Source organism: Vicia villosa, linkage group LG2 (genome assembly GCF_029867415.1).
Source record: "Vicia villosa cultivar HV-30 ecotype Madison, WI linkage group LG2, Vvil1.0, whole genome shotgun sequence".
Lineage (NCBI taxonomy): Eukaryota > Viridiplantae > Streptophyta > Magnoliopsida > Fabales > Fabaceae > Vicia > Vicia villosa.
Window position 1 is genome coordinate 42,676,816 of NC_081181.1, and position 13,966 is coordinate 42,690,781.

The 13,966-nt window shown below is 33.2% G+C and overlaps 1 protein-coding gene across 1 annotated transcript; it reads right to left on the minus strand.

Annotated features, from left to right (window-relative positions):
• Positions 1 to 460: 460 nt before the first annotated feature.
• Positions 461 to 2,303, minus strand: LOC131646113 (dof zinc finger protein DOF5.7). The gene has a single exon (XM_058916261.1). It carries the CDS (start codon positions 1,982 to 1,984, stop codon positions 974 to 976), a length of 1,011 nt encoding a protein of 336 aa, XP_058772244.1. The 5' UTR covers positions 1,985 to 2,303; the 3' UTR covers positions 461 to 973.
• Positions 2,304 to 13,966: the final 11,663 nt, after the last annotated feature.

Consider the following 13,966-nt stretch of genomic DNA (forward strand, 5'->3'; position numbering starts at 1 on the left):
TTTAAAAGCAGCACTTTTTCAGACAGCACCACCAAATTGCACCATACTGCAATAATAAGAGGAGAGAGAAGTGCAGGGCTATAATATAAGGATTGATGATATAGTGCAGGGCTAATTAGAGGGCAAACAGCGAAAGCTACGCTCATCCACTGCGTGTTTTGTGCTTATATATTTTCCATTCTTCTCACACTCAGTTTTCTCATAGATCATAGATATACAGTACTATAACAGACATGCTGCTCTCTACATATAAAACAAATCAATTCACAACACTCCAAAAATTTATCCTTCACAGATCCCAATATTATACTCACTAGTGAAAACGGTAAAATTATCACCTATACATACATTGCCATTCAAGATATCAATAAAACTTTCAATATTCTAATAATAATAATAGGGTATAGAGTGCAAGTAAAGCACCAAATTTTGCTTTCTCTTTTATGTAGGACTCTTAATAAAGCAATAATTAATAATGTAACTAAAGTAGGGCACAACAAATTTACTAGCATACTATATAATATATATGCTAACTATATAGAAAGTATGAAGATTGAGAATGATAATTGGTTATATGAAGAAACATTATAGTCTTAATTTTCCCATTTGTTACATTACATATATGTGTTCTTTTTAAAGCAAATGTAAACACCAATACATAAATAATAGCTAACATATACCTAAAGAAATTTGATTCAAATATCAAAGTTGCCCTATTAATTAATTTCTTCCTAAATAATTTCTAGAAAAAGATCTACCTTTTAAGATACCCTCTTGAATCTTGATCCTCCCTCAACTATGACTCAGATATTCTGCATTAAAGTAAATGATTTTGGTGGTTAATCTGAAACTATAAATCTCAGATTATATGATGATAAAATTAATTTTAAACAATCTCAACAGTCCATTTTAGATGAACGGTTGAGACTGTACTTCTTCAGGTAGTTACTGCACCAAATCCAATTTCTTGAAGCTAGGGCATGGAACTATATTGCTGCTGCACATCATTCCAAGCATGTACACCACCACCATTCCAGTTGCTTCCATTATCATGACCAGCTCCACCACTTGCAGTAGGTGTAGCAGCTGCAGAACCGTAAGAATTACCGAAAAACCACTCCGTCGGTGTATCTGCTCCACCATTTGAACCTTCTCTTCTTGAATTTCCAACACAGAAATTCCCACCAGATGGTTTTGAAACCTCGAGATTCTGAAACAAAATAGGTTGAAGTGGTTTCTCTGTCTGATTATTGTTATCTTTCTGGTTTTCTCCACCAAACAGCATGGATAATCTCTGTTGCTGTAGCTTCCAGTGCAAGTCTTGGTTCATAGAACTCAGTGACTCAATAGAAGAAGCAATGTTACTGTTACCATGATTAATATTCATTGAACTCAAACCTTGAATTGCACCGTTATAATTACTATTACCTGTTGAAAAAGGGTAATTCATAGCAGCAAGAGAATTTGAAGTAGCTGGGTAATTCATGGCAGAAGAAGTTTCTCCATAAGAAGGAAAATGGTTAAATAATGGAGGGTGGTGCTGAAGTTGAAGCCTAGGAAAAGGTAAACCATTACCAAGGTGAAAATCCATGGAAGGAGAAGAAAGAGAATGAAGAAACTTCAAACCACCAACAAACTCCGAAGAAGAAGTAGCAGAATCTTTGGAGTCACAAGAGAGTCTTGATGATGATTTCACTCTCTTGTTTTTTCTACATCCACCACCTATAGGAACGTTGCGTAAAGCTCCACCTTTTGTCCAATATCTTCTACATGTTTTGCAGAAATGCCTCGGTTGCGTTAAGCTGTAGTTGTTGTAGTAACAGAATTTTGTGTTCGGTGAGTCACATCTAGGACACTTCATGTTTTGTTCTTGTGGTTTTGTTGAGGAAGATGTTGAGGAAGATGTTTTCCGACCACCAGAGCCTTGTTGGTGGTTGATGTCTTTTGCAGACTTTGAGGTTTGTTGTGTTTCATCAGGTGACATGGTTTTTTTTTGGAGCAAAACAAGGAACTTTAGCCTTAAGGGGTGGAAAAAAAGTAGTTTTTTTTGGTTGTTTATTCAGTTTGGTTATGAAGAGGGAAAGATAGTTAGAAATTGAATGGTTTCATGCATGGAAGAGATGTTGTTGTAGTTGAGTTGGTTGAGATGAAAGAGGGTGAATGAGAAGTATTATTAAAAGGAAGTTGGGTAAGTAGTCTTTTTCAGATCTAATGGAATAAAGAAAGCTGCATGTGTATATAAACATAATTGTGTTGTGTATATATGGATATGGAAGAAGAGAGATATAGAGAGTGGGGCACAGATGTCACTGGATCATCCAAAACAGTTGTCTTGTGTCAGTATGAAGTGATCCACCAATACAACAAAACTAGTATTAAACATAAAATCAAGATTAAAGACTAAACAACCATTTAGTTCTTAAATGTTTCTTAATTTTATTTTATATATACAAATTATTAAATAATAAATAAAAAATATAAATGATAGGGACAAAAAACACAGCCCATCAAACAGATAGCAAACGATAATTTTATATGTTCCATTTATCCTTAAAATTTTAAAAAAAAACACAAATAAGAAGTAAATCCCACCAAATATTATAATAAAAAAAAAATAAAAAAACTGCATTGATTAATCTATATACACATATATTTTTCTTTCTAAATATGTGAGATATTTTGAATATAAAGGAACATATAGTTTAAAAGTATTTTTTCATTTAATTAAAAGATGTCAAGAGGCAATATTCATATTACATAATGCATAAATAATCCACATTGAGCTAGATTCAAGTAAAAGATTTATTCAATTCCTCTTGTTAGCATATTCGATAGTAAACATGATTCTCTGTAATTTAGTTTGAAAGGAGTAGAGGTGTTCAAAACCAAACCAACCCAATAGAAAACCGCAAAGCAAAGCAAACCAAACCGAAACCGCAAAGAACCTCATTTGGTTCGGATTAGTTTGGGTCATCTTTTAACAAAACCGCACGGTTCGGTTCGCGGTTTGTATTTTGTAAACCGAACCAAACCGAATCAAACCGCATTATGTTACAACCGAACTTTTACTTAACTCACATCCAACCCAAACTTAAATCTATTACACCTTTGCCTTATGATTACGAACAATTTTCTCATCCTTACACATATGATTTTAGTCTCGATCATCTCAAATCTCTAATAGCATTATCGCGCCTTCTTTGCCACTTACATCTTCTCTATTTTTCTATAATCTCTACTCTCTTACCTTCTTTCTTTTTCACCTTCTCATTTTTATGCAAAGGTTCCCTATTTCAGTTTCGTTTTTATCGCACATATTCTTCTCTAATCTCTCAACTCTTTTGTTTTTTCTTTTTCACCTTCACTATTCTCTCGTCACTTCTATTTTTTTGATTCATTTTAATAATTTTTATATTATTTTATACTTTTATTTTATGTTTATTATTCCACTTTTGTCTAATTTAATTTTTACATATTAAATAGAAAGTTGTTGTCAAAATATGACGAGTTTTGTTGTTATTTGATAGTGTATGAATGTGTAAATACAAAGTTATGTTGTCATCTATATGTATATGTATGGCTCAATAAAATATTTGTAAAAAACCGAACCAACCGAACCGAACCAAACCGCATTAGTTTGGTTTGGTTTGGTTCGGATTTTTTTTAAAAACCAACCGAACCAAACCAAACCGCACGATTTTTTCTCTTGCGGTTCGAATGATTTTTTTCGTCAAAACCGCCCAAACCGCACCGCGAACACCCCTAGAAAGGAGGTACAAATTACAATCTTAGTTTAGAAAGCTCCCAAGAATGTTACTAAGTTATTTCTAAATATGCCACCACAAGTTGATACTCCAGGATTTCCTCTTGAAACTCCATCTATGTTGCACATAATCCAATTGCGACTAGGAAAACTCCAATAAACTTATATGATTCTAGGTGTGGCAGGAGGTCTAGTTGACGTCAAAGCATTTAATAATCGGAAACTCGTGAATTTAAAAGTACACGTGATCATTGAAAAAAGTAGATGCTATTGAATATTTGACTCCATACAAAACAAGGGAGGAGTAGGGGTGAATTGCGAATGTTTGAAAATGATTGATTTAAAACAAAATCATTTTTGAAATTAGAATTTAAAAACATTTTATCAAAAACTTTTGAGAAAGCAGGAAAAATTTGAAGTAAAGAAATCAAGTGAAAAATAAAAGAGATAAAAGGAAAAGAGAACAACACCATATATTTATAGAGGTTTGGTCTTCTAGTCCTTTCCCCAAGAATTAATCTTGAGAGTATCCATTATTTGCTTGAGAGCTTTGGAAGGTTATGCCCACAAACCCTCTTATTCAAGGAAATGAAGTTTCAGGCTAACTTCTAACCAAACAGCGAATTGAGGCTTGAGACGGTTAGTCTTTAAGCAAGACAACAAATAGAGCTTCGAGCGGTTAGTCTATAAGTCAAACGAATATTTTTCACATGGTGATGTCGAACTAAAAAAGAGTTTCTAGGCTGCTTGTAACACCCCATATTTTACATTTTATTAATTTAATGGGAGTTTAAATTAATTTCTTGGATTATTGGTATTTTAATTGGACTTAAGTTGGAAATTGTGTAAAATAAGCTATTGGGCCAGGTTGTGGTTAGTAATGGAGGGGGTGTGATTGGTAGGCCCTATTACTAAAACTATTTTGCTTTATTTTCATAAAATAAAGTAAAAAAAGAAAGAAATTAGAAATTAGAAGAAGAAATCCTAAGAGGAAGAATGAGAGAGCTCATGGAGAAAAGAGATTTTCGTATTCATGGTGCAGCCCTCACAAAATGGGTCATAACTCTCTGCTCGTAACTCTAAATCAGGTAATTCTCAAAGATTCGGATTCTACACGAAATTTCCTTCGATTTGATATATTAATTCGTGTCAGGGAGGTTCTCGATGAGGGAGATAAGCGAGTTTGAAGATTGGGAATTCTTGTTGAAAGTGAAGAAAAGGGCTTACGGGTTTGATGGAGAAGAAGGGGAAAAGTCCAGATTCTTGGCTAAGGTAAGGGGGGGCTCTTCCGATTAACATCTATTATCGGGTTATGGATAATAGGACTGATATAGATATATTATTTCATGTCAATTGAGTCGTATGATAGAGTTGGGATTTTGGGGATGTTTGTTGATAATTATCTGTTTTGATGAATTTCCATGAATTTGGTGTTGTATGATGTTTGATGATGCATAATATATGTTATATGTGTGTATGATATATGTTTTGTGGCTGTTTTGTGGTGTTTGATCAACTTGAATCGATTTGGTTGAGGTTGAGGAATTTGGGATTCAGGTTCGTATTCTGTCAATTGCGATGAGAATCTGTGAAATCGCTAGTTCGCGCCGCGTCCATGTGTTGGCGCCGCGAACTGCTTGGCAGAAAGCTTGAGGATAATTATTTCATTCAGTTCGCGCCGTGTCCCTTGTTGGCGCCGCGAAGGCGTCGTTTCCAGGCAGCGTGTCGCGAACAATCTGTGGCGCCGCGTGCTGCTAGTAAATTTTGAAAAGTTTAAAGATGCGTATCTTTTGAACCGTTGGCCTGTTTTAAGTGCCGTTTCGAGCAGGATGAAGTTTATGAAGTATTCTTTAATGTTAGGATGATGAAATGAGCAGTAGCTCGAGATTATTTTTAAATCACAATTTTGCTTATTTTGATGAATGTTGTGTTGTGGACATATATGATGAGATGTAACGATACACGCTATGTTTAAAACATGATTCCTGTGATGATTTGTTTATTGGTATGATGAATCCTATGAGATAGTTTTGTGATGATGTGAGTATGATGTGAATATTTTGTCTGTTGGATGGAAGATGTATTGTTGACATATACGATGAAATGTGACAATATAAGATGTTGTTTTGAAAAACATTATGATGTGATGATTTGTGGAGAATTATATGATGATGATTGCTTTGTTTTAGAATGATGTGGATACATGTATGTTCTTTCTTATTGATGATGATGATTGATGTGGGTACTTGTATGTTCTTTAATGATGATGATGATGATTGATTGTATTTGAATGATGCTAATGTATATAAACATACATTGATGATGATGATGATGTTGATGATGATGATGATGATGATGAAATGAGTATTTGATGATGTTACTCATAGACTTGACGATGGTATAAGTATGTTCATGTATGTTTGCATTCATTCATATTCATTGATGATGTTGTATCCATGATGATGTGTTGGATCAGTAAAGGGCATGATTCCCATTGTGTGGAATCTGTGCTAGCAGGGCCGTATTCTTGATGATGTTGGATCGGTCATGGGTTATTCCCATTTGATGATGTTGGTACCACATGCATAGTGTCAGTTGCATTCATATGCATGACTTTTATAACATGATTGGATGTATTCCAGTGTTATAAATATTGATGATGTTGGTTGATTGTTTTGTGATGATGAAACTTGTCTGAATGTCTGTTTATGAAACAATTGGGTGAATGATGTAACTATGATGTGTTATTATTTATGATTCAATAACATTTGTTAATTTGAATGAGACTCACCCTTACTGTTGACATTTTCAGAGTAGCGGCTTTGGCTTTGGTGAGGATAGCTCATAGGCCAGTTTGTTTAAGTATAGCGTTGGTGTCATGCTCTGATATTGTAACATTGGGGGAACGCTAGTTTAGAGTTTATGATGATACTCTATTTTGTTGTTATCGGATTAATTTTGTGAGATATTGCATAGATGATGTTATGCTTATCTGTTGATTAATGTTCCGTTGTGTAGAAACATGATTTTGTTAAATTGATGATTTTGTCCCTAAGTGAAGCATGACAATTGATTTATGATAATTATTTTAAATTGAATTGTGGCACCCTTGTTTTCATGTTTTACTCTGAATTATTTTATTAATTTCCGCGGGGTTTATTGTGGCACCCTTGTTTTCATGTTTTACTCTGAATTATTTTATTAATTTCCGCGGGGTTTAGAAGGGTGTCACACTGCTATCCTCTGAACATAACTGAGATTTTTCACAGGCTGACCACAGATCGCATTGAGATTTTATTGCGTTAATCTCAAACCTGTTGAGCTTTTAACTTGGATGAACTCAAAAATTGAGTGAGATTTTATACCAGGCTGATCTTGAACCAATAAAACTTTTGAATGAGTTGAGCTCAAGAAACATTTTGAAGATTTTTCGCTATTTATTCTTCTCGAACCCAAAAGTGATCTTTTTTCCAATGGAGAATCTCACGAATCAAACAAAGACTTATACTAATCCTCAAAGACAAACAAATAACTTTTACACTAGTTTAGCTCTCAACCAAAATAATCTCTTCCTAAGGAATAATGGTTTACTCAAGAAAAATATACTACTTTTGGTAAATTCATAATAAAACCCTCACCTAGTATAAATTCCTTACTAAACTGAAGAATGCTCTCAATGCAATATGGCTAAAATATGTGAGAAAAGTATACATGATTTAGAGAGATTATGAGGGAAAGGAAAGGTGAGGGTTTTCATGTTTTTTTGGATGATTTAAAATGACAAAGAAGGTCTCTATTTATAAGCAAAGAAATGGTGTAAATTTGGAAACAATCCATGAGCCAATTAATTGACCTATTAAATTAGATAATAGGCAATGCAAATAATTGATTATTTGTGCCCAAAATAAAAGGTTTTGATAGAGAGTCTTAAACAATCATCAAGAGATTGTTGTAATAGATGATAAATCAATTATCCATAACCTAATCGATTGGGGCATATATCTAACCGATTAGATAGTTGCAAAAAGTCTCTTAATAAATTGAACAGTTTCCTAATCAATTGGCTAGACCCCAAAAACATTTTTTAATTTTTTTAATTAAAAAATGGGAGGCTTCTTCATGTTTTAAATGTGAGTGTGATTTAGCCATACTACTTCCAGAAACACCTTTGTGTCTTTACAATACAGTGATTACTCAAACAAACTCGATCAGGAGAGCTTTCATACTTCCTCATTTGCACACTTTAAAGCTTTAAGTCTTACCATTATATTTGACTTTATCTTCACACAAGAACATTGAGTCTTCTTGATGAGGCTTGATATATTGTTGTACTTGTTGCCATTATTTGAGATCACCGGTGATCATAAACCCTACGCCTTTAAACACAGATCTTTCGCTTGATTCGGAAGGATAGCTTGATAAATCACCTTGTACATTTTTTACTGCTTAAAACTAATTTTAGTAGTTGCTTGAATTCTAGCATTGTTATCATCAAAACCACTTTTAGTATTGTCATCATCAAAACCATGTTATCATAAAGGCTAAGCAGTTGCTTCTTGAATCTTTCTATCTATTAGTTTTATCATCTTGAATCACTACTGAATTATTCCTTCAAGCAGATAAATCCATAAATGCCATATAGACCAATTATTTAACATGATGAATGCCTTTATCAAAACTAATATCATTTTTAAAACTAATATCATTTCTTGTGTACTAAGTTTGCCAACAAATTATTTTAATATGAGTTATGATCAAATTTTGAATTTGAGAGCTCCAACTTCTACCAACAAATTTGAATATGCTTTTGTAATTAGTTCTTGAATTGTTCATTCCGAATAATTTCTCCATCAAATGCCAAAAAAGTAAGGTCTTCCTGTATCGAAGAAATAATTGATATACATTTTCCACATCATGATTGTAGAGAGAACACCTCAAAACTATACGCATTTCCCTTTGAATATGGTTGTCTTCTGTTGTAATAACGTTATGTATTAGCTTCCAAGCCACTAATGAATTAGTAGGTGGTGTCTAGGGATGAAATGAATTTTGTCCAAGAAGGCTCAATGTGATTCCTCTTGATACGTTCATAGGTATCTTTAAAAGATAGAACAACAGTTATAGATATTGTCCGAGTGAGTTTATCATATCAGTATTATCAAATGATAACTTATTATTTAAAATGTATTCAACAATTTGAGAAGTAAAAATGGATAATCTATGAGGAATTTTTCAATTGATGTCTTGGATAATTGAATTGACCTTCGTAGTTTACATGAATTGTGTTAGTGTAAGCCTTAATGGCCAATAGTATTGGTACTTGTATCGAATTATTTATTAATAATAAAAGACATTTCTTTGTTATGTTTGTTTTTAAAAAATAATAAAGTCCCTAAAATAGCTAGTTCATTTAATGAAACATTAAGTGTGACTTAATCATGAGATCCCATTAAATATAAGGACACTATTATTAACTTATCCATAGTCAAGCTTTATTATGAAGTAGAATAATATTAAAGCATTAAGACTATTATGTGGATAGGATGGTGATCACATCACATGGATCATGGATAAAAAGTTATAAAGTCTTCACATAGATATGAATGTTAGGAGTAGTATTTATACTGGATTGGTCCACCATGAGAATACTACATAGAATGTTATACAAGTGTCATAAGGTATTCTCAAGGTGATACTGGTGTATACCACCCTTCGATCTAAAACCACCATGGACCTTAGATGTGGGTTCGATTACTTTATTGTTTATCAAATGTTGTTTGTAACAAGATGGACATAAATATAGTTGATGAATACTCTACAAATCATGATGAGGCACATGAGTGACCTAGATGGAATATATATGCCCATCATGCAAATAGGATATATGTCTAAGGATCCAATATTAAACTAGGAAAGGGTGACACGATCTATTCCTTGTGTTCAATATAGACATAAGGGCACATGGGTAACTGTACACACAAGCATTATCGTGGAAAGGTTTTGCCGGATCACGTGATATTTTCGTAATTTGGGCAGTAGTGATGTGTTGCTAGATAGCGCTCACTATTTATCATGTTAAATATGTGATTTAATATAATTAAAAATGTCACGAGAACCTACAAGGTCACACACATAAGGACATATTGGTGAGAAAGTGAACTATTTAACACCTTAAGGTTCGGTGTACTTAAGAGAATATTCTTCTATAGGTAAAAGTGTCTCATGGACAAGTGAAAATGGTATTCTCTTTGTCCTCTAGTGCAATATAGATATCATTTTTCACAACATCAATGATCAAAGGGTTATGAGGATGCCTCACTGATTTCGCTCCATCTTCAAGTGAGATCATTTGCATACACATGGACAAATTAATATCATAAATATCATCCAAGGTCCATCTAGTTCCCTTCTTATGTTCCTGCAATAATTGTAACAACTTTTGTTCCTGTTCAGATTCAAGTTTAGATGAAATTATTACAGATAGATTTTCATTAAATTCTAAAAACATAGGGGGTGGATTTATCTCTAAAGTAGGTGATTGCTTAATGGAAAACAAAATTTTGGCAGCAAGAGCTACATATAAATTTGCAACATCAATTTTGTTAGTAGAAATCTCATAAGAAATATCAGAAGAAATATCACCTTGTAAAGCAGCTCCAAATTCAGTACAAACTAAACATAAGTGAGTATCAGTACAAACATCACAAGTATATGTGTCTTCAAAATCAGACAAAGAAGGGAATTCAGCAAAGAGTGAATCAGGTACAACAAGTTCTCTTAAGGTTCTATTTTGATCAGCCAAGATATGATTATCAAATTCAAAATCAAATAAAATCACTATCACTAATGAGAATCAAATCAATAATCAAATCAAAATCAATTCAACACAAAATAAAATAAAATCAGAAAGCAATGCAATGCAACAATTACAAAAAATGCTAACAATGTCCTTGTTGAGATAACAAATGGTAAAATAGAAAAGCGATTAAAATAAAATTTAAAAATTCGGATTAAAAATCAAATAAAAACATCAAATTTTCTCTTTTGGATTTTTTTTTTTGAAATTATGAAAATAGAAAATAAATCAAATAAAATAGAAAAAAGAGGAATTTGTGATTTTAAGGGTCGATTTTCTTTTGATTTTCTAGAAACAATTCGAATCAATTTGAAACAGTAGCTTAAAAAGTTACTTGACAGGCTGCGATACTTACCACTATACTGCAACCCTTGAAAATCAACAAACAAAATACAAAAAAAAAATTGCTAACAAGATCGAAACTAGGATTATAAAATTGGTTAAAATAAACATAGAGTCCCCGACAACGGCACCTCATTGATCCGTTGTAGCACACAGGTCAAAAACGAGTAATTAAGGTGTAGTAAAACAGAAGCAACACTCGAGTCGTATCACAAGGACTCTAATGTTTAAATTAACAAGAATAAAGAACATAGTTGGGGGTTTAGGTTTTTGGACAGTTGAATGTAAAGAAAATGATTACAATTGTGATTAACAAATTAATATACTAATTCGGTAATTTCAGACCTATCATCGATTATTATATTATCAATTTCCCAAGCGGATTCAATTCCTATTTGATTATAGATCGATTAACAAGCGTGATCAACACTATGTGAATTATATTCCTATTTTCCGCGTTAAGCATGATGGCTAAAGATCAGGCGAAGCTAACGATTAAGATAAGTTAACACGCGAAGTTAAGGAACAAGCATCAATAAAATTTAATCAAGACTATTATATGCAACATAAATTAAGCAAACAAGAATACACAAAATAGAATTGAAAGGAATTGAATAAAAACTAATAATATAATAATCTCAAAGTCTTGATGAAATTCTGAAATAGTAGATTAACCTTGGAGTTTACCCAACATATAATCTTAATGCTCTCTCTATTTCGTATCAAACTGAATGAGTGTCATAGGAATGTGAAAATTGTTTAAATAAAACAAAAAAAATTGGGCCATAAGAGCAATCGACCATAAAACATGAAAACCGACCCTAAACTATTTATTTTCTTATGTATGAAATGAAAACGAATTATTCGATTATTTTGCACTTCAAATAGTCTTCTGACTTCAAGATGAAACTTGTAGCTTATCCTTTCATATTTCTAACGCATATTAGAATGCGTCAAACGACTTCCCGTAGCTCAAGTTATGACATGCACAGTGAGAAGATGTTAATAACTGTTTATTCAGAAAATAAGTAACATAATTAAAATGAAACTAGAAACAAACTAAACTTAGAAAACACATTAAAATAGTAAAAATAAAATAAAAAACTATATAATTTCCGTCGCACAATAATAAATGAGTGTGCATCAAAATGATTAAGGGAATTATGGAACATCGTAAGTTACGATGCACTTAAATGAATTGTAGAACATCGTAAGATACAATGCACTTAAGTGGAATACAAAATACCGTAAGATAACATTCACTTAGATGAAATACACTACATCGTAAGGTACAATGCACTTAAGTGGGCCTTTGATCAGTTTGCAGCCTACATAAGTGGTTCTATAAAAATTGAACCCTTGTGGAAAAGCTAACACACTTGATGTAATTCAGTTTTGAACTGTAGCCTTATTCTCTCCGGCTCTCTCTCTCCCTCTCTCTCTCTCTTACTCTCTCTCTTTCACACTCACACACACATACACACACACACACACACACTTATACACATGCTCACAAAGTCTTCATTCGTGGTAGCTAGCATTGGGATTGAAGGCACTTTATTTGTGTGGACTAAGTAGAGGCGTTGTTCTTTGTACAACGCTCGTGATCGTTCATCTAATTTTGCATCAAAGGTTTTAATCTCCACAAGAGGTAACATTTTCTATCACTGATCATACTTATTCATAAGGATCGACTTAATGGGAACTTTTGTTTTCTGTTGCATTTATTTCGTGATTTACCTTCAAATTTAATATCCACTAGCAATACTAGATGTAAATCTTTAATTTTGTATTTTAACGAATTTCCAATAGGAAAATGAGCATAAGGAATCATTGGTTCTGCAAAAGCAAGTCAGACTTTCGTTCATCACATAGATTTTTAATAGGTAGCCTAATATCAATGTTTCCTACTCCTATAACATTTTAATAAATGGTTTTCATTAAGTGGTGTTGTGTTTGGCCGAAATGACTCGGGTGTTAACTTTCATTCTAGATTGAATAAGTTTATGTCTTCTCATATTCTTTTTCTTGACCAAAGTAAATTCTTCCAGATGTGGCTATAGAAGAATTTAAAAAATATTTATAGAGACACTTAAGTATTATCCACCAAAAAGGTTTCACGTTGACAAAGGAATTAAGTTCTTGAGGGCTTCCAATCAAAATCATAAAATTTAAAGAATAAATAAATTTTGATTTTTTTAATTATAAAATTTGAAACCTAGAGCGTCATAGATTTCTTAACTTCGTGAATGTGTGGAAGAATCTAGTTAGAATTCAAAGGAGATTCTTTTGGGATGGGGTGAAATGGAATTCTATAATTTGTTATGTTATGTGGTCTGAAGTGTGTAAGCCTAAGAAGTCCGGGATTTAGGTGTTAAAGATCTCAGGCCAGTAAATCTAGCTCTTCATGCCAAGTGAAGATGGAGGTTCCCGAAGGGCTCTTTCGGTCCTTGGTTTGATATTCTGCTTGCCCGTTATGGCGCTTCTTCTTTGTCTTCTTGGGATGGAGGTAGGACTTCGGGGAACCTTTCTTTTTCTACCTGGTGGAGAAGAGTGTCCCTACTTGGATCCAAGAAGGAAGACTATTTGAATTGGTTTGAGCAACTAAAAAGGTTGGGTTTAACTGTTCGACTTCTTTTTGGCAAGGCCCTTGGCTTGGTAGTACCCCCATAATGGTCAGAGTTCAGAGACTTTTCTCCATTTCCCTAATTCAAGATGAGACTATGGGTTAGGTAAGGAGCATGGTTTAGGGCTCAATCATTTGAGACCCTAAATGGAGACCTTCATTTTTGTTTATGATTAACCAATGGTTGCCATATTTTTCCTAACTCTTCGAGTGGTTCATCTTTTTGCAGAGAATGATGAGTGGGTGGAGACATGCTAGAAATGACTTCTTCACTGTGGCATCCACTTATTAAGCCCTAGTTGGGATTATTCTTAGCTCTAACAAGAGTGCGGAGAATGTGCTCTCAAGCCTTCCTGCTATTTGGGAGAGTTGAACCCCT

Bases quoted from the DNA above. Each gene is read 5' to 3' on its own strand.
- LOC131646113 (XM_058916261.1), bottom strand. From the start codon at position 1,984: ATGTCACCTGATGAAACACAACAAACCTCAAAGTCTGCAAAAGACATC.